The 20999-nt window shown below is 43.2% G+C and overlaps 2 protein-coding genes across 9 annotated transcripts in view; one reads left to right on the forward strand and one right to left on the reverse strand.

The window, feature by feature from the left end:
* Nucleotides 1-2469: 2469 nt before the first annotated feature.
* LOC110480886 (beta-1,4-galactosyltransferase 3) lies at nt 2470-20468 on the forward strand. The gene is made up of 6 exons (XM_021549206.3): nt 2470-2994; nt 10759-10994; nt 12579-12769; nt 13384-13506; nt 16204-16308; nt 17223-20468. The coding sequence occupies exons 1-6, from the start codon at nt 2757-2759 to the stop codon at nt 17362-17364; spliced, it is 1035 nt and encodes a 344-aa protein (XP_021404881.1). The 5' UTR covers nt 2470-2756; the 3' UTR covers nt 17365-20468.
* B4GALT4 (beta-1,4-galactosyltransferase 4) overlaps nt 18802-20999 on the reverse strand; it is a 28093-nt gene continuing 25895 nt past the window's right edge. For all 8 annotated transcript variants that reach the window (XM_021549204.3, XM_085591711.1, XM_021549203.4 and 5 more), the window contains 2 exons: nt 19908-20012; nt 18802-19477 (listed from right to left, as the gene is read on the reverse strand). In XM_021549204.3, the coding sequence (XP_021404879.3) occupies nt 19336-19477; nt 19908-20012 (247 nt within the window). In that variant the 3' untranslated portion in view covers nt 18802-19335. The remainder of the gene's footprint in view (nt 19478-19907; nt 20013-20999) is intronic.

The following is a 20999-nucleotide window of genomic DNA, read 5'->3' on the forward strand; positions in this document are numbered from 1 at the left end:
TCTGGAGATTGAGCTCTGCAAGCCTGCACAGAAACACACGCTGGCTGGCTCCTCTGCAGACAGCTGATCTGCCTAGCTGTATTTAGTTTTCCAGTCTGGAGAACAAATACACACACAGGTGAAAATACAGATTAGGCTAGGCTGTTTCCATCTGATCTGCTTCTTCTGCCCAAGAACTAGCACGGGGTGGCAATTTTTACAACTAAGCCCTGACTACAAGGAAGTTAGCAGTCACTGATGTGGGGCAGCTCTAATGGTCCAGCTGCTCCCTCTCCAAGACAGGGAGGCACACATGCTTTGTCCAAATTCTTCCTACATTGAGATTTCCTACTGTGGCCCAAGGAGGGATTGCAAAAGGATCATATAGCACTACTGGCCCTGAAACAATTGCTGTCTGCAGCCCCAGGTCATACCATGAAAATCTTGATTCCTTTCTTTGTTTCACAGCTGATGCAGAGATTAATTCTTTCCTGTCCTTGGCATTGTACTTGCTGGAGCTATCAGCAGAACAGCAAGTGTTGCTTTGTTTTATGGAGGGGAAGGCAAGTAGGGTGGGTTTGCTGTGATTGTAGAGGGAATGGCACAAGAAGAATGTAAACAGTAAAGGCTCATTATGGCGTACAAAAAAAGCAACCTTCGTGGCAGCAGCATTGCATGGATTTCAGTACAGCAAGAGTTTGCCCGGGGAAAATAAATGTTCTCTACATTTTTTATTTAAAAACCCAATTAAGTTAAAATTAAATGTGAAATGATGACAATTTGCATCTAGGCCTTAAGCAATCCGCTTTAATTGAATAATGGTTTGTTCTGCACAAGAGAGTGACTGAGATCAAGTATCCCATAGATGTGTCCTATACATCTCAGTCCAACTCTGAAGCAAGAGTACTCCCAACTCCTCTTAAAAGTGGTATCACTCCCTCCCCCCATCTTCTTGCCATGCCATCCCATTTGGAAGGCAAACAGCAGCACATGCTCCATGAATCACAGAACAGGTAAGACTGGAAGAGACCACTGGTTATCATCTGGTCCAACCCTGCGGGAGGATGGATTGTGAGAGAATAGAGATAGTGCTGAAGGCAATCTCACCCCTGAGGAGTTGCAGCTGTACTAATTACCAAAGAGTAGGAACAGCCCTGCCCTTAATAGGACACAGCTGTGTCCAATTACAATGGTCCAGTAAGGATGGGTGTTATAAAAGAGTGGGTTAGCTGGTTGGTGGAGAGTTGGAGTGTGTTGGCTGTGCGGAGCAAGGGCCAGGTTGTTGTGCTAGGGATGGTAAGGGTTAGTATGTGCTCCTAGGGACAAAAAGGGTCAGGTGGTTGTGATAGGGACAGGAAGAAGTCAGCCAGCTGTGCAGAAGAAAAGGAGTCAGTGTTGTGAGGAGCTGCCCATGAGAACTCACAGAGAGAAGGTATGAAAGTCTTACAGTAAGATAAACAGAATAATGGTGACAGTCAGTTCCCATTCACTGTTGGCTGGTGCCAAGCACCGATGCCAACTATCGGTGGCCTGTATGGGGGTGAGTTCTGACACAACCCTCCTGCTCAAGCAGGGTCCCCTGGAGCATGTTCCTCAGGACTGTATCTGGACAGCTTCTGAATGTCTCCAGGGAAAGAGCCTGGCAGCCTCTGGGCAGCCTGTCCAGTGCTCAGTGCTGTGCCTGCTCTGGGCTGGCTGCTGGGCCAGTGGCTAAGCCTTGAAGTGCAATGCTAAGCTCAAGGAGCCTGCTCCCCCTCACAGATTTCCTTTTAACCCTCTTCCCAGTACAAACGTGGCCAACACAACTCTTCTTTGTAGGCGTGTAGGAATTTAATATCTGTAAAATGCCTTTTCCTCTCCTGCATTTAAGCAAAAGCAGGCACATGAGAGCAGACAAATGGCTGACAGCACAATCTAAGCCCCATCTCTACAAAATCAGGCAGAGAAGACGGGGCATATAAACTGAAATTTTTCAGGGCAGCATGGCTGTGGCAGGAGGCCTCTCACAGCGGCCAGGATGCTGTGGTCCTTTTAGGCACTGGCTGAAGTGCATCCGTTCCATAGAATCGCCTAAAGCATCACTTTGGAAAAGACCTCCGAGATCACCGAGTCTATCCTACGACCGAACACCACCATGGCAAATAGCCCATGGCACTCAGTACCACGCCCGGTCTGTCCTTACACGCCTCCGGAGACGGAGACTCCACCACCTCCCTGGGCAGTCCATTGCAATGTCTACATTTCTATTCATCTCTCCCTGACCAATTTAAAGTGGAGACAATTTAAAGCAGTCGGGTGCTCACCGAGGAGACGACACGGGGTGCAGTTCAGCAGCCACCCCATCCTTCTCCCTCCTCGCCCACAGCGGTGGCCACTGGGGGGCGGGCTGAGACTACATCTCCCAGCATGCCGCGCGGCAGCACGGCTCGGTCGGGGCCCGCCCTGCCCCGCTCTGCATTCTGGGAGCTGTAGTCTCGCCGGAAGGCGGGCGGGGGAGGGCGGGCGCTGCGCCTGTGCCACAGCGAGCCCGTGCGCTGGCCCGGGGCTCCGAGCGGGGTGGCTTTGGCCAGCTCCTTCCTTCCTGCAGCTCGCACCGGGAACGGGAGGTCTGGCTCTCGGCGTCCTGATGAACCCAGCTAGGGGAGCACGCTGCCGCCTCAGAAAGTTGGCGGAGAAGGAGGCGGTCTGCCCGGCGATGTAGCCCTGAGCGTGGCACGGCAGCCCTGAAAGGCAGCTCAAGTCCTCACCGCCCTGATCCCGGAGCATGGGCTAAAACCATGTTCCTCTCGCGTATGGAAAGCCACTGTTTCCTGCTGTTTGTGTTTGTCTTCCAAGCGATCTTTATCCTGATCCTGTACCGAGGCGGACCGTCGCGCGTGTTCCGCGGGATTGTGGAGCCGCCCGGGGCGGGGGATTACTCGAAGCCGCACGATGTGTACGCCAACCTCAGCCTGCTCACCCGCGCCCCGCGGCGCGCCGCCGCGCGCTCCTGCTCGGCGCTCTCCCCGCTCCTGGGTACGTACGGGCGGGCGCTGGGCAAGCCGCGTTGTCACACCCCGGGCCCCTCTCAGGTGGGGCTTCTTCAGGCTTTGGAACAGTGTGCTCGTGTGCGCAACACTGACAGCATTTCCTCGTGGTAACAACCCGTGTTGTTTTTATTGCTGTGTGAGGAAAAGTGTTTTACTATAAATTTCCAGTATTGAGAGTTTGGTTACACAGATGTCAAGATTGTAGAGCAAGAGTGCAAACAGCATGGTAATATATCAAGTTAGTAATGCTTTTTTTTTTTTTTTTTTTTTTTTTTTTTTTTTTTTCTTCTTGGCAGTCCTGTGTAAAATGACCCAACGATTCAGAAACTGATAATATTGAGCTCTGACTATAACTCCTGGGTTCTTTGTCTTAGCCTTATATCAAGCCTGTAGTTCAATATAAATTGATTAATTGACTTGAAATCAGCTTAAGGAGGATGGCACCTTGCTCTTCATGGTGATCTTCTAGTCTATGATTGTTACGCATCCTTTAGGCTTAGAAACTTCTCTGTTAGACTTAAAAGTCAGGTCACAAGTTATTTTGTATTCATAGCAGAACCAAACCAGAGCTGATCTTAGGAGCAGTGTTCATCCAGCTGTTGCAGTACTAAAACACTTCATAAATTTTAAGTCAATACAAAGTCAAACCTATAAAGCAGGTGTGTTGCTAGTAAAGTGATGGTGCTGCTCAGGCAGTAGTGAATCCCTTTGGCACAGCCAGCCATGAATGGATTAAGTTCCATCAGCATACACTTACAGCTGGTTTGGGGCCATCACCTTCTTTGAGTACTGTGTAGTAAGTTACTCTTGTAGCTTTTTCCATATTGCACAGGTTTCTGCATGTCTAAATGTTGTATACACCTAGCCCTGGACTGCTGTTCTGGGAACGCTGATCACTACACATGGAGCCCATTAGGAGCAAATGGTTGAGCATGGTTCATGTGGAAGTTCTGTGGGAAACCAATGCTCTTGTGTCAAGTTCTCCAGACTTAGGTTGGAGAGCTCTGCTGGGACCCTTTGGATGAGCCTGCTCAGACTGCAATCTTTGTAATGATGCTTGTTCTTTTGAGATGTTTTCTTCCTTCCCCTGTTGCTTGCAATTAAATTAAATACAGGATGTATGATGAAATTATAAGGTAGCTTTGAGTGTGTGTTTCAGCATTTCCTCAGAAATGGCTCTACTAAATCCATAAATCCTGATAGCACAGAGCCTTTTTGGGTGTCATGGCCTCAGTGCACTGCAGCCCATTCAGTTCTGGAAAGCTACAACTCCTTCCTTCAGGCTGAATTGTTTTATTTGAAAAAGCACAGCAGAAACGTGACTGCACCTAATTTGTCTCCACTACTGACGAAAGTCCTCTCTCCTAAAGAGTCAAAGGAGACAGCTTTAGTGTCAAAAAGCAAGAACCAAACAATTCTGCAGCTTGCCTGCAAACCATCAGATAAGTAAAAGTAGTGACATGTACAGAGGAGGCAAATGCAGAGTAAAATTACACTAATCTGTGCTCTTAGAGCTGGAAATCTTTTTAAGAACTCTTCTTCTGCCCATCACTGAGAGTAGGGGATCGTCCTGCAGGCGGTTCTTCAGAGCTAAAATGGAAACATGATGTTAGTCACAGACAGAAACAAACAGTAAGCTGGCTGGGAGAAAAAAAAGCCAACCACGAGGCAAAGTAACCATGTAAGCTTTGCTGTTTGAAAATACTGAGTTGAGCATATGAGCCATTGTTGAAGTGAAACACAAATAATTTGGAGCCCTGATACAAATTCAGCTTAAGAAAAATGAGGTCTCTTCTTCAGCTTAACTTTTACTCAGTGGTATTTCCCTGTAAATATAGGATGTAAATTATCCCTTCTATCACTGCATGCCAGCCTCTTCTGGGTGTTTTGCTTTTTTCTTAACTGAGAAGCATGCTGTTTTCTGAGGGAGTTGTCCCTTCTTTTGTATGTGATGGGCCTATATGAATTGAGATATAAATACTTTATAAATGTCTTGAATAGTTGTTGCCATCATCTCTCATGAGGCTGATGTTTCTTGGAAGCATTATATTGCAGAGAGCAATGCCTTTTAATATTAATTTCATAAACTCTATTAAATGAGATTTCAAATCAATTCTTGAGGACTCAGCCTCCTGTTCAGAGCTGGTAATAAGTCACTGTGCCCACTCTAAAGTGTGTTAAAGTACCTGGAAGGATGCCAAATGGCTTAAATGGTTTCTGCATCAGGGCTTTTATGAAGTGCAGCACTTTTTCCATTTATATATGTAGTAGAGATCATTTTGATAACTGTTTGAATGTTAATCAGCTTGCAGCTCATCTGTCTATTTCCTGTCTCCTGAATCTGCAGCAACTTGGTTCTTCCAGGGCTGTGAAGTTAGAATTAAAATATAACTGCTAATCATCTCTGCCTTAGAGGAGCTAGACTTCTGCTGACTAGTGGTACTTTCAAACACCTAGTACTGTGCACTGAGCATTTTGTGACCAGCAACTTGAAAAGCATTGCAGGTATTCAGTGTCTTCACTAATATTGTGAATAAATTACTCGAGTTTCCTCAAAGGTTAAAGTTTCTACTCAAATAACCCGTTGCCTGTTTCTTCCTCCTCTGTTTTTAGAAAAAGTGAAGTGTTTGTGAGCCAGGGTTATACTTTGTTAAACATAACTAAATAGTTCAAAAACTGACTTCTTCACATTTCATGCAAGATGTCTTTTTTCAGTTCATCTTTTCTTCTCACTAGGAAAAAGTTTGGTGCTAGAAGAATTTGCTTTATTTTATTATTTCTGGTTTGGTTTAAAGGGGTACCTTCCTTCATGCATGACATGGGCTGAACAAACTGGCTTGGCCCTCAAGGACTTTAATAGCTGAAAGTTCTGTCTGTAACTCTGCTGTTTATAATTTGCTCATGCTATGGAAGGATTTTTTTCCAAGCCCTTCTTATAGTAGTTACTGCCTTTCACTCCCATCTGTCATAACCTTTTCATGAGCAGGACCATCTGTTGTATTAAGTAGCTCCTGCTATATTTTCTAATGCTGCCAGAATTTCTTCTCTTGGATTGAAAGAGAAATAAAAAGATGTCGGTGCTGAATGCTAAGATTTATTTTCAGGTGCCATTGAGGCAGCCTTGTATTCTATCATTAGAAACTGATGCTTAAATGAAAGTTGTTGGTCTGATTTTTTTTTCCCCAAGCCCTGGTAGAATTGCATGAATATGACTCAAATGTAGTGTGTGGTGCTGCAAGTTATCTGAGTACATCCTTCACCCATGCTCCTGTAGGTTCATCCTGTAAGTTCTGGTTATTCTGATTTGGCTTGGTAATTACAGCTGCAAACTCTAAATACCCAGCAGGGAGTTCAGAAGTCCTGTAGTTACTTTCATAAGGTAGGATAGATATGGTCAAAGTCAGTGGTCACCTGTCAGGCAAGTATGTTGCCTAGGAAGTGAAGCAAGCAGAGAGTGCTGTCAGTGGCACCAGTTGACAACACATGGAATTGAGACCTACCTCTGTACACTGAAGTTTCATATTCATTAAATGCCCTCTGTGTGATGGTACAGGCACAGAAACATCTTTGGAACCAGGCCATGGAAAAACTGTTTGGACACTTCAGGGTGTTAATTCTGTACCCTGCCTCAACAGGGATCCTGTGCTTCCTAGTATGTGTAAGATGGCTTTTTTCCTCCTTTTCCAAGGCTATGCTTTGGCAGCTTTATTTATCCCTCTTTGGTCCAGCCTGCAAGTGCTCTGTTCACATTTGGGATTTAATTGGATTAGACTGCATTAGCCTTTTGTTAGTTGGACAGCAGGGAGACATGAAAGCCAGAATGTAGCTTGTAGCCAAGGAGTGTAGGGCAGCCAGAGGTTTTGGGGATGTAAGTCACACTGATTTTTTTTTTTTTTTTTTTTTTTCTTCCCTTGTCATATTCCAGATTGAGTTTCTGTGCTGATTTGTTTGAGGTGTGGAGCCAGGCAGCATGGGAGGACACTATATCTTGAAAAAACTGGAAAATGCAAATGTTAACACTCCTGAATGGTATGCTTGAGTATGGAAGGAGAGGACAGGAGTGAAGCTATTCACATTATCTTACTCATACCCTTACATTCAAATTAAGATCTTATTTTTTCTGGAATTTAAAGATTGTTGCTGCAGAATCTTACTCTGTAATACAGAGTCCAAATTGTTTCATAGAAAACAAAACCCTGCCTTTGTGGGAGAATAAAAGGGATTAATTCCCTTTCTTATTTTTTCCTTAGAGCAGTGATCTTTAGTTGAAATCCCTGAATATAATACTTCTTTAGCAAGCTCCAGCTGTCATCATATCAGTGGTTAATGGTGCTTTAGGTTGAAAGATCTGATAATCAGCAAGTCCATTAATCTAAACAGCAGCATAAACTACAGGTTGATAACATTGTTGGACTGAAACGTGGAAGTCTTAAAGGTGGAAAGTGAAACTGCATGCACAGAGATAGGATATACCACCATGAAATGTTCACTGTAAATGTGACCCAGGTTCATAGCCCACACAATGATTCTCTGAAGAAGCACTCTTCTGTTTCAGATACAAATATACAGTGATGTAATCTGCTTTCCCGCTGCAGGTAATGCACTGAAAATCAAATTCTCCTTTATTTTAAATAGTTGGAGAAGGACTGAAAAGTGATATTTAAGAGTCAGCTATTGCAAAATCTTGCTGAGGAGCAAAAGTCAGGCATTCTTTTTAAAAGCAAACTAACAAACCAATGAACAAAACCCACGCAGTGGGATTCAGACCAGATGTTTCTGACAGCATGAGAAATGGGATCAGTGGCTCTTCAGACTGACCTTCAGGATATGCCATTTGTGTGTTCTTTGAGGAAGGAAAGGAGGCACTTATCAAATACAGGTTTGCCCATCAGAAATGTGAGTTGTACCAGTTTCCGTATGGTAGTAAAATGTTCCCTGGCTCAGAATGGACACTTTGAATTTTATTGCAAATTTAGTCCTTAAGCCTTGTTACTGCTCTAAAAAATCTGCAGCCAACCAATCAACCAAACCCAAAAAACCCAAACCCCCCAAACCAGTGGAGGGATGTTGATTCCTTCTGTGTCAGTTAAACAGGATGTGGGCGTGGACAGGCTCAATTTTTTTGTTTGCTTTTGTTAGAATTGTAGCAAAGATTTGAATATAGGATGAAATGAAAGAAGTATATTCTTGACTCACTTGCTCATTTAGTCTTAAAACACCCCTGTACCTTCTCCTGCTCAAATGAAAGTTCCTAAACACCAAGCCTAAATACTTGCTCTCATGCTTCATTATCAGAACATTTTTGAGACAATAATTTTTCAGTTGTTTAAGAGGGAGTCTCACTTACAAGATACTGAAAATCTGATTTAAGACAGCCATAGTGTTAATTATCACCTTGGAAAGAAAAGAAGATCATGTTTGTAGCTGTTAAAATGAAAATCAACTACAAACTTGCTTTGCAGACTTCTAGTGCAGAAAACCATTTTGCCCTTGGTAGCACAGCCTGCAAAGAATTTTTGAATGGACCTGATGTTTGAAATTGCCAGCTTCTAATTATGATCTGGGTGAAAATTTTTCCTTAGTTCATTTAAGCATTGCATGGTTAAATTCTGCATCTGTGTTTTATTTTCTTAAAAGGTCACAGTTGTAGAAAACCATTAAGACACACTGATTTATGTATAAATACAAGACTTCTGCTATTTCTGGAAGCTTTTCTCACTATCCAGGACAGGCATTTAGATAATTGTAGAATTTGTTTGTTTATATTGTAACAATGAGGTTGTGTTAAAAAGGGTATTGACACTTTCTCTGGATTCTTTTTCACTTATGACTTGTCAGTATTTTTCCATCTGAATAATGGAAGAATTAATGTAAAAATGCCGTTTTTTTTTTAATTAGGCAGAAACTCTTTAAGATATCCAATATATTTTGTATTTAAAAACAAAGTGCTGAGTAGAAGAATAGTCATATATTGTTTCTTTTGCTATCCTGTGCCTGTTCCTGAGAATATAACATCTTTCTTCTCTGTTGTCATCTGCTTCTCTCAACATTTTGAAGTACTGCCTGCTTATCACAGTGTATAAAATGAAATAATACAGTAAATTCAGCCATTGTGGCATGTGATTATAACATCAAATAGAACTTGAAATGCTTTTAAAGGTAGAGCTGACATTTTCTAAAGCATTTCTATCCGTCCAGGCTTTAAACTGTTTCTCACCTGGCCTGCTGAATATCCACTTGCACATCTTTGTCCTTGAATCTCTTCTGAAAGAGGTTTAGAGAAATTTTCCAAATGGGTAGCAAAAGCAGATGTGTCTGTTCATCTTGAATAATTTCCAACGCTGTTTCTTTAAGATAATCCATTTATTCAAGGATCTCATCTAAGCAACACAAGACTGCCGTAGGCAGCCTGTCCCAGGGAGAAGCAGCTGTGCAGCAGCCCAGTGAGACTTGGTGGCCATGCCAGGACTCGGGAAGCCTGGCAGGCAGTGTGTCCTCCTGCTGCTCAGCTGGCCACCTCTCCCTGCTCCACAGCAAGTGGAGGGACACGTGGCCAGCAGGCAGCAGTGAAATTTATAATGGAGCCACCTCTGTATGGGTGTGGGAATCCAGGGCTTCCCTCTGGCTGCCCTGGAAGGCCTGGGACCCTGGCAGGGGGTCAGGAACCCCCCTGGACAGAGCCCCCAGAGACACTGTCTCTGATCTCTGTCCATGGAAAAGAGTTTTCAATCTTACAGGATGAATTACAAGCTCTGAGTGTTTGATAGAAGTAATAATTAAGTGTGGCATGGGTGCAAAAGTAAAATTTCAGGATTCTACATTAGGTGTCCAAAGGGGACAAGATGGAGGAAATTGGGTGTGTCTTGTCCTTTTTCTCCTTCTTCATGCCCTCCATGTTTCACTGTAGTGTTGGCATTTTTCTGTTGGTTTAGGCTGGGGGCACACTGTTCAACATAGGTGACAGATATTGGCACATTATTGTAAATATAGCACAGGTAGTTTCTGGTATATAATGTTTGTAACATCCCACTGAGGGCAGAGCCCCACACGCTGTCCTGCAGGACAGACCTGTGGCAGGGCAGCAGAACATGTTAGAGATAAGCAAGAATAAACAACCTTGGAAACAGCACAGACCAATTATGGCTTCTTCTTTGGCAACGGGGCAGAAAGACAGAGACTTTTTACAATCTCGGAATCATCAATACCACAGATTCCGACACCTGGGTGTTGTTAACTCTCCTCTGGTGTTACAGTAAAAAACAGAACCCCGACCGGGAAGAAATGATGATGTCTGGCTCAGAAGGCTGAAGGATAGCTTTATTAAAACTATTCTATATTACATTAATATACTATTTAAAGAGATACTATCCTATTCTACATACTTACTTCTTACTTACCTAACTAACAAACTCGTGACTCTCTGCTGAGAGTCTGAGGCACAGCTGGATCCGATTGGTCATTGAACCCAAACAACCTTCACCAAATCCAATCAAGCAACCACTTCAGGTAAACAATCTCCATACCAAATTCCACATGGGGAAAACAAAGATGCAGAAATAAAAATTGTTTTCTCTTCTCTCTGTGCTTCTTCTGAGAGACAGAATTACGTTGCTCTGTCCAGAGAATGTGAATGTCACATGGTGGGGCTGCTGTCTGAAAGAGCAAATGTGGGTAGCTGATCTCATAGGTCTGAAAAAAGGTGGAGAAGGTCACTGATCTTACTACTTCTTTTTTCTGTGTCTCCTTACAGTTGGTCCATTAACCATCAGCTTCAGGGTGCTCCCCAGTGAAAGGATGATCATGAAAAGAAATCCTTTTGTTCAGTCTGGTGGCCACTACAAGCCACCTCACTGCTTTGCCCGCTACAAATCCGCCATCCTTGTGCCCTACAGGAACCAGGAGAAGCACCTTCGCCATCTTCTCTACTACATCCATCCCTTCCTGCAGCGCCAGCAGCTCAGTTACACTATCTACCTGATTCAGCAGGTAAATCCAAGTTAAATGTGCCTGCTGGGAAGCTCAGCTACACCACTTAAGGGATGGGTTCTGAAGAAGAAATGTGGAAATACTGTTTTATGCATGGGCTGCTAGCTGCTAGGAGGTCAGATAGCTGTCCCACCTCCATGACTGCTAATGACTGAAATACCGTACCACTTGTCAAGATCATCATTCTGCTATTAATTGGTTCTGTTGAGGTTTTTTTTTCCTGGGGGTATAAATTTGTCACTAAGTGGTTATGCTGGTTTGAAAGTAAACCAGCAGAAATGAATCCCCACAAAATCTTGAGAAAGATTTCAGGTCAGAATTACAACTTAATAGAAAAATTACAATAAATGCATTAATACAAAAACACTGGTTTAAAGTGACAAAGTCAGAGTATAGCCTGTCCCTCTGTTGGTGAGGTTGATGGTCACAGTCTGATTAAGTGATGGCTGCAGTGTCAAAAACAGTGGTCCTGTAGAAGGTCTGGTCCTCCTCTGGGTCCCTCGAGCATTGGTGGTGTCCCAAATCCCCAGATTGAGATTAAATTGGGTCAGGTTCAGGTGGTACCTCCCCCAGAGCAGGAGTTCCACAATGGAGTGATGCAGCCCTATGAGGGACAGGGTATTTTTGGAGTCCTTGGTGGTTGTTGCTGCCAGATGTTCTGCTGGTGCTGAGTTTGTGATGGCCCCTTAGCAGAGACCTTTCAGGATGGGTGGGACTGTTGCTTCATGGGAGGGAGGTACCACAGCTGAGTCACCGCTGTGAAGAAACATTATTCTGCCTTGCAGGGTTGCCTCTTTTTTCCTTATGTAGCACCCAGCTGAAGCCTGAGGGGTGGCTGTGCACTGGGCAGCTGTTGCAAACAACCCTTCATTAAGAGTTTGTCCCAAAGTGATGTAGAGGAAAGTAGAATACAGAATTTGGTTACACCTCGCAGTAGTACTTTCATTTTGTAACCCAGGACAGTGGTAACTTGTATTTTCCTCTTTTTGAGATTTGCATGTGGTTTGTCTGTAGTTTGTCAGTGTGACTACTGAGCAAAACCTGGAAAATAAATGCTGAAGTGCAGCTGTATATTCTTAGTCTGTATCAAATACAAACATGTGGCTTGGCTCTGCTGTCAGGCAGCCTGTGCAGGTCAGGCAGCTTTTTGTACCTGACATGGACTGGTGTTGCAAAAGATCAGTGGCAAGGGAGCAAGTTTTGGATCCATCTGTTAAAACCAGTATTGGGAGGGCAAAGAAGCTTTTTTGTTGGACCAAGGTCTTTTTCTCATTTGCAAGTTTTGGTAAACAATAGGGCAAAAGTGTTGCTGTGCAAATGTGCACCTGAGGATTGGCTTATGGATCTCTTGAAAGTCTGCCTTCTTCAGGTGCCAACAGTGCACAGCCCCTGGCACAGCAAAGCTGACAACTGCTGAGAATGTTGTGAAGAGGATGGCTGACATTCAAAGCTGGGAGCATAGAATTTGCAGCCAGCATGGATTCATTCATTTGAATAAGGCTTTTGGACTAAAACAAATTTTTGCTGAGTTATCTACCATCATCTTTGTTGTTTCGGTGAAGAAACTTAGGTTTTCTTTTCCAGGCAGGGACCGGTTCATTTAACCGAGCAAAGCTGCTTAATGTTGGTGTCCGGGAAGCCATGAAGGATGAAGAGTGGGACTGCCTTGTCCTACATGATATTGACCTGGTGCCTGAGAATGACTATAACCTGTACATTTGTGATGAATATTATCCCAAGCATATGGCCAGTGCCATGGATAAGTTTCAGTACACGTAAGTGCCTCCATTTGCTTTCTGTGGATGTATTCCAGTTGGTTGACTTTGTGTTAGCAAGTACGGGTGGGAACAGTGAAAGACACAACCTTTGTGAGGTTTTCTGTGTGTTAGTTTTGCAGTAGTTACTTCCTAGAAAAGGATATTTTTGACTCGAGCATGCAATCTTGAATGTTTCCTTGCCTGTAGTTCCCTGTTCCACAGTTAGCTCTGCTTGGTAAATGACTGGCAGGTTTCTGTTTGACTTTCCTTCAAGAAAAAAATATAAGGTGGGAATATTGGATTATGTGAAATATAATGTGGTAGGATACAGGTACTTCAAACTGATCCAAAATACAAATTTTGAAACTAATTTTACTTTGGTCAGTTTTGGGAGAAGGTGGTGGGAAACAATGAGGGGAATGGAACATGATAGGAATTACACTGGGTTTACTGTTTTGGGGTTTGGCATTGTCATGTGAGTGCCTGCAAGTATGCAATTTATGTATGTGTGACTTGGATCACGCTGTTAGTTGTGGAGGACAGGCATTAGCCTTCAATAGTGTACTCTGTTTTTTGTTGGTTGGGTTTTTTTGGAGGGTGGTGTTTGTTTGCCTGTTTGTTTTCTCTTTTAGTCTGCCATACAAGTCCTTTTTTGGGGGTGTGTCTGCTATGACTCCAGAACATTACATGAAGATGAATGGGTTTCCCAACACGTACTGGGGCGATGGTGGTGAAAATGATGACATTGCTACAAGGTACCAGTGCACAGGACAGACTTGAAATGGATCTAAGCTGGCAAGTGAAGCATAGCAGAACCCTAGGAAAGGAACCAACGACATTGTTCCTTAATGTGCTTGCAGTGCCATTGAAATCCCAAATGCTGTTGGTATTGGGAATGCTTAATGTTGGAATATGCTCAGAACCTGTGAATCTAATCACTATGCTGGGAAAACAGAGCTTTCTCATTTCTGGGGAGCAGAATGTTATTTCACATTCTTGTGCCTTCAGTGCAAGGGGTTATAACCACTTGCAGGTGACAAGTGCCTCCACTGATGTTGACAGTCCCAGGGAGGGAAGGAATCTGCAAGGTTGTTGAATAAGAAGGCACTTAACTAATTCTCAGACAGTTGGGAATTTAAGTTAAGTGCATTTAGGTTGCTCCAACTGTTACCTAATCACTGATACTTGGGATTAAAGAACACAAGGAATTCTATCTTTTGTCTGCAGTGCTGGGTGATGGAGGAGCCTGTGTACCAGTGTGAGTCAGTGACAGAAAGAGTTGATGGTTTTTCTTGTACTTTGGTTGCCATGGCAGCAGCATTCTATAGATGAGTTTAGTTCCAGGTGCTCTGCCTAATGTGAATTCTTCAAGTACAGAATCATGGCTGCAGCTTCTTTATTCATCTTTGGAATTGCACTGTGCACCTTTATGATCCAGCACTGAGGCAGGCTCATGGGGAGTTTATAAAACTAAACTGACCATGGAAGCTTTGTTATTTTTATCTTACATAATGTGACAAGTTACAGGAGTTTTTTTCAAAGCAGTATTCATCTGGGAATTGAAAGCCAGATTTTCTAATATAGAATTCTTCCTTTGCCTTTCAGAGAAAGCAAACTAAAAGGTTGTATGGTTGTTTAGAGAGTCAGCATTTATGAAAGGAATAGAATGCCAGGAAATAGATCTTTACATCAAGTACTACAATGCTGGGTGTATTCAGCTGTTCTTAGTATAGTTTAGGCATCTAATTTGGTTTTTGGTACCCAGGGTAGAGTCATACCAGTTATGCATAGGAATGCACTTCCTTGAAGAGAATCCTGGAAGGCAAGTGAATTATATAGCTCCCAGAATAGCCCTTTCTGGAAGGGAATTAGGGCCTATGTTTTCACAGAAAACTCACACTAACGATTAGCAATGTTTTGGCCCAGATACATGGAGGCTGTGGACAATGCCTGTTAAGCATTTATTCACATTCTGAAGTCTCAGCCTGCAGAAGTTAGGAATGAACTGGCTGTTCTTCAATGACCAGCTGGGATCTGGATTTTAGGAGGTGCTCAAGCATTCCTTGCCATGTAGCAAAAAAATTAATTAATTTCTTTTTTTATTTTTACATTTTAATGTCCAGTTTTAAAAAATTCTGTGCAAAGATGATTTTTTTTTTTCTGGGATACTGCTTATTAAAAGCAGAGTTAATGAAAAAAACTGCCAGCTGCTACTTATAGTCACCAGACTGCAGTACTCTCTAACACAAGTTGTAGCAGATACCAGGATCTACATTTTATTAGAAGAAAACACTATTCTAATTGGAGCCACTCGTGTGTTAACATTTTCAACTACAGGAAAGTCTCCTGGACTCTTCTTAATAGTAAATGAATGTATTAACAATTCAGTTTTAGTCTTATTTGCAATGCAAAACCTAACAGCAAAGCTAGTTTAGTGTACTTGCTTTTTTGTCTCTTTATGATAAAATGTGCCATAAGCTTATGTTCAGAAAACAAGAAACTGTCTACAACTCCATGTGAAATAATGGAACTATAACACTGTCAGTGAAGTGTTACAATCATCTGATGGCTCTAGCCTAACAGATATTTTCAATTCTGTAGCCTTTCAGCTTTATCACATTCCTGCTGTATCAGATCCCGATGGAATGCAGTCAAATGCTGCAAACATGCCAGTTAGATAACCTCAACTGAGCAAACATTCATTCTTACATTCACAGGAATTTTCTCTGCCTAAGGGCTGTCCTGTGATAACAGAGGTTTGGTAGCCCTAGCACTATTGAAGGCACTCTTTATTGGCAAAGTAACATAGGTGCTATCAGCAGTGGGCTGCAAGTTGCTTGAAAGTCACCCAAAATGCTGGGCTTAGAAGCTCTGTTCTGGAATTCTGAGCCTTCAGTTCCTCTTCTCTTATCTAACTGTACTGCAGCCGAGTTTACATATGTTTGTCTGGTGCCTGTATTTATGCCTAATCTTTTATGAACCACTCTAATCGGGCCATCTGAATGAATGGCACTTCTCAAAGAACAGAGAGGCTTAATCTGGTTTTGAAACTCAGAACTGGCTTCCTTTCAGAAACTGCAAGTTTGAGATCTTTGGGGTTTTTTTTTTTTTCCTTAAAATTTAGGGGATGGACCTCTAGGCGAAAAGCTCTGCTTTTAGGAGGAAGTGGAATAATGCTCATTAGTCAGATTCAGGGGAACTGCTTTTGAATGCTCTGTATGTTGTAGTTCATTCCCTGCTTGCTTTAATCCCCTTGTGCCCTGTCAAAGTGCACTGCAGCTGGGAGCTTTCTAGCCCAAGCCTGGCCTAGAGCCTGCTAGAGAAGATCATGTGGCCCTGTGCTGCTTCTGCCCTCTGTTTTTATTGGATTAGCACTGAAAATTATCTCTGACCATAAGCCTGGAAGTGGCATCTCTATGCCCAAGCAAACAGTTTTGTATGTTGTTTTAAAGGATTCACTTGGCAGGAATGAAAATAGTCCGGACATCACCTCACCTTGGACGCTACCGAGTGATGGACTACAACGAAGAGACAGAGATCCAGGAGCCTTGGAGGAGGTACCTGATGGGGCTGGGGGCGACTCTGGGCCTTGTGGCAGCTTGGCTGTTGCTGTCATCTTCCCCAGCACAGGCTACATATGCCTCATGGCACTGCTGCTTTTTCTGCTTTAGGAAGGCTATTTAAAAGCAGCCCCCAGTCAGTTTCAACTGAATCATTCAGTTCCTGTCTTCACACTTGAAGGGTTTTTCCTAGTTTCCTGTCTTTCCTTCCTATTGTGAAGGACATATGCCAGCTAGCACATCAGATTTAAACATTAAATTGTACAAGGAGTAAAACTTAAAGAAAAAAATACTGCTTGCCTTAAAAATAGGGAGATTCCAGTTTGAAGAGGCACTGTGTTACAAGTTCCCAATATTAAAACCTTGCTATTCAGTCTGTGTGGAGTTACAAGGTGCCATTAAAATAGTGGAAGGCAATATTCTAGTTTGAAGACATGAGAAAGGTGCTGTGAGAGACTTTATCAAAGACTGTTTTATATAGAAGAGCTGGAGGAGGGTGTTGGGTCAAGTATGGTAGAGGCTTCTCATAGCAGCAGTGCAAATTTCTCTTTATCATCTCAAAACTCAGGTTTCCATAACAACCCTGTCAAAAACCTACCTACAGCAGCCTATGTACACCGTGGCTGCAAACTTCTGCGTTGCACTCCCAGCTCTCTCTAAGCTGCTGACAGCTTCTTGGTTTTTGGAGACTCTAGCTGCCACCTCGCTGGTCTCCCTCTCTGATCAGGGTCCAGTCCGAATCATTCTCCTTGTTTGGAATACGCAATGTGAACTCCCTCTAATCTGTTCAGACTGTATCATGGGAAGAATTGTCTTGGGGCTTTTCTGCCTTCTGAAGACACTTTCTTTTGCAGCTTCAGCTGCAAATGTTACCTTCTTTCTTCTAACTGTATGTATTCTTCCTCCCTCAGGCCTCCTTCCCAACACAACACCAGAAAAACATGGAAAGCCGATGGAATGAATACATTACAGTTCAGGCTCATTTCCAGGATTAAGCATCCTCTCTATACCAAGATCACTGTGGACATTGGATATGTTCCTCCATTTTCTTAAGAGGCTGAAAACAAAAGCAGAGGCTGGGTGCCACATGAGCATTCAGCCAATCCCTCCTTTTCCTGTGGTGTCTGCCCCACCTGAGATTAACCCTTTTGCCTTTCACTTTTCTCCAAAATGTTCTGGATTTAGAAGAGGCTCTAGGAACAGGGTACGATGGCTACTAAACAGTCTGTGGCTTACTGTAAAAATTGTCCAAGTCACTGTAAAACAGACTCCTGAGCCATATCTCTGTGACAGTAAGCCAATCCAAGCTTTCTGGAACCTTTGTTCAGTAGCTGGATAGCTCTGTCCTGCTTTGTACTTAAGTGTTAATTGGGATGCAAGCCATTCTGTCAGAGTGGCCTCTGACGTGTTGTATTTTGAGAAGGTGTTAAAGCCATTTACAGTTCTATAAATATCTTTTGTGAATTTGAGTAATATACATGGAGTTATGTGTTTGGCTTAAGAGTTTTATAGAATACTGTAATAAAAAAGAAAGTTGCCCTGAAACCAGACAAACCAGAGTTTAAATTCCCGATTTTTTTTTTTCTGACCCAAACTGCCACTGTTGAAATTATTTTATTGTAGCTGCAAGTAATGCAGACTGAGTGGGACCTGAGGCTGTCACCTAGTCTGACCTCCTGCTCAGAGCAGGGAAATTAATCTACCACTACAGCTGTTGCTCAGACATTAAGTATCATTCAAGGCTGAGCTGCCTTCAATATATAATACTTCTGAGAAATTAAATACTAGTTTTTCCTTGAAGTCAAAACATGTCAACAGTGGAGCTGTGACCCTGGCAGGAAAGCACTTGTACTTACCTAACTGTGAGACTGACACAGTCAGCCCAAACCCTTGCCCTTCCTGTAAACTTACTTTCTCTGCCAACTCAATCTATAGCACTGTCTGCCAGGTGCAATTATTTTAAGTGTGACACAGGGTATTTTGGCTTGTTACTTGAAGATACAAAAACTCCATCATTGAAAAGCTGCATCTGTGCCACTATAATTACAAATGTTTAGTTTCAGTCTTATCCACAATTGGAATAGTCCTAAAATAAACTCTGCCAAGCCTGGCTTCACATCAACATGTAAAGACAGTTAAATACAATGCAGTAAATGCAGTGCTCTGCTCAAAACTTCTGCACAAATGCAGCAGCACAGTGGAACAGCTGGTTATCCACAGCCTTTCGCCTGTTTCTTAACCAAGACTCACAGATGATAATGGCCTGGGAACGTATACAAGTACACGCTCTGCCAACAGTGTGGCCCAAAGCATTAAAGTATGTGGAGTGGAATTTCTCCCCCTCCAACACAGCTGGCCACTGCCTTTCCTTCTTGATGCCTGGAGAGTAACAGGCAGCCTGCTGCAGAATGAGATTGATCACTGCCACAGGACATGGCAGCAGTCCCTCAGCAGGGGACACTGTGGTGCAAAGGATGAGACACTCTGGAGTTCAGTGGACTGCATTTATTGAGAAATTTGTAGCATCTCCTTACCCATTACCATTACTGCCCTTCCCTCACACATGAGCAGTTTCTCCTTAGGCCAGAAAAAATTAACTTTTCTCATCAAGTTTGTAGCTCTTGAAGACTTATTGTGCTTTTAATGAGACCACAAATAGCTTTAGAAAGAGTTGCAAAACCAAGTATTTTTTCAGGGATTTGGTTCAAGTCCTTGGACCAGCCCAAACAATTTCTAATGTCCCAGCAAATGTCCCCACATTTTCTAATGTCCCAGCAAAAAGTGCATAGAAGAACACAAGGACCTGTCCCTTGGGTAAGTCTGTAACTCCTCAGAAAAGGAGGACTTGGATAAGTCCTCACAAAAGGAAACTCTCAACCGCCCAATGAAATGCTGTGAAGGAACACTTTACTTGCTCCTGTGCTACTGAAGGACTCTTCCAAGCAGGTGCTGGAAGTCATCTGCTCTAACAGCAGCCACAAAGGAGATCTGTTGCCATTCCTGTAACCTGGGAGGTGCTGCCCCCTATGAGACCTTGGGCTGCACGCTGAAGTCCACCGTGATGTTGCTGTACAGCGGGTTGTGTTCCACAGAGAGCAATTTATAGGAACAGGAATTCAGCCCGTCTGTCTTCCATGTTCTAGAGACCTGACGGAGAAGCTTCATCCTGAGGACAAAAAGAAGAAAAATCTTCACGGATGTGCACAGGAGTTTTGAGCTCTTTCCCAATGGTAGTAAATTTGGAAGCAAAGCTACTGCTATTTTTTATCTACTGGAAATACAAAGTCCTGTTCCTGTTTCCAGCACAATCATATATGGGGAGAAAAATTCTTTGGCTCAATCTCTGAAATCATGTTTAAATCATACCTATGTAAGTGTAATTTTGGAAGTTTGTAGAGAACACCACCCAGTCAGTTCTAGGAAGATCTCATGTTGAGAAAACAGCTACCAGCTGTGAACAATGTTGTCATGGGGTGGGTGTTCCCCAGAGCCTCTGGGTACCACAAAAAGCCTGTTTGGCCTGGAGCAAAGAACTTGTCCCCCAGGTGCCTGGCTCAGCCACAGACCATGACAGAACAAACCTGTTCTTGACCCACCTCTCTCGATTCTCCTCATTACCATGGTCACGGTTGTGGAAGATCATCGTGTACCTGGCCACATCAGCAGGTGGCCTCACCACTTTCATCTTCTGCATCTCAACCCTGCAAGAAGGAGTAAGAAGTGGTGTGGGGAAGACAACACCTATAAACCAGCTGTTAACGAAAAAACCCAACAATTGGAGGCTTCATTTCTTGTAGATGCTGTGGAAGCAACTACAGAGTTGTAAAAGCTCATCTGCATCTCTTTCACAACCCATTTTGCAAGAGAAATGAGGCTCAGAGTTGCATTCCTGGAGAACAGATCTGGGGGGGGGGTGTGACAGATACATCTTTCTTTTGAATAGAAGCAGGTAACTACAGTAGAGATGTAGAGCTTTAAGAACACATTATACAACAGAGCACATTTATATCAGTATTGACTGGACTACTGTGTACTCCCTGTAGCAAGTCTCCACATGTTCTGCAACAAGTTAATCTCAACCCCTGCAATAAAACCCCTATACTTGCTAGTTCTCCAAAAATAAATTAAAAGCTTGTTTTCTTTTTTAGTAGCTGCCAGACAGCTGCAAAACTCTTATTTGTTCATATTAAGATAATTTCTCTGAGAACAATGCCAGAAGCACTGAGCCCTGTGCACAGATTTAAATGTCTGACATCAGACATTTAAATACTGATACACACCCCACTGCTCGCTAGTTGGAGCTTTTGACCCTACATATATCTGTGGAGCACAGCTTTGCCCTGACAGCAGAAAGGAAGAAACTTTTTAACAAGGGAATTAAGGAATAGTCCACCTCTTTGCTAGTTACTCATCAGCTGAAAGAGAACTAGGAAACCAATATTTGAAAAAATTGAGCCCCTTAGAGATTTCCATGACTTTGTAGCAGTAAATTATCAAAGAATTACAACAAATGATCTGAAGAATTTCTCTGTGATACATGCCTTAGGAGGGGCCCCAAGCGAGACCATCACCTTTGTTCTAGAGGCAGATCAGCAGAATATGAGAGTCCCCAGCCCCGAATTCTGAAAGCACCGAAGGGATGCTGCCATCTGCTGACTTCCCTCGGGAGGGCACCAAGGATCTCTGCA

This window comes from Lonchura striata, chromosome 1, assembly GCF_050655825.1.
Source record: "Lonchura striata isolate lonStrDom1 chromosome 1, ASM5065582v1, whole genome shotgun sequence".
NCBI lineage: Eukaryota > Metazoa > Chordata > Aves > Passeriformes > Estrildidae > Lonchura > Lonchura striata.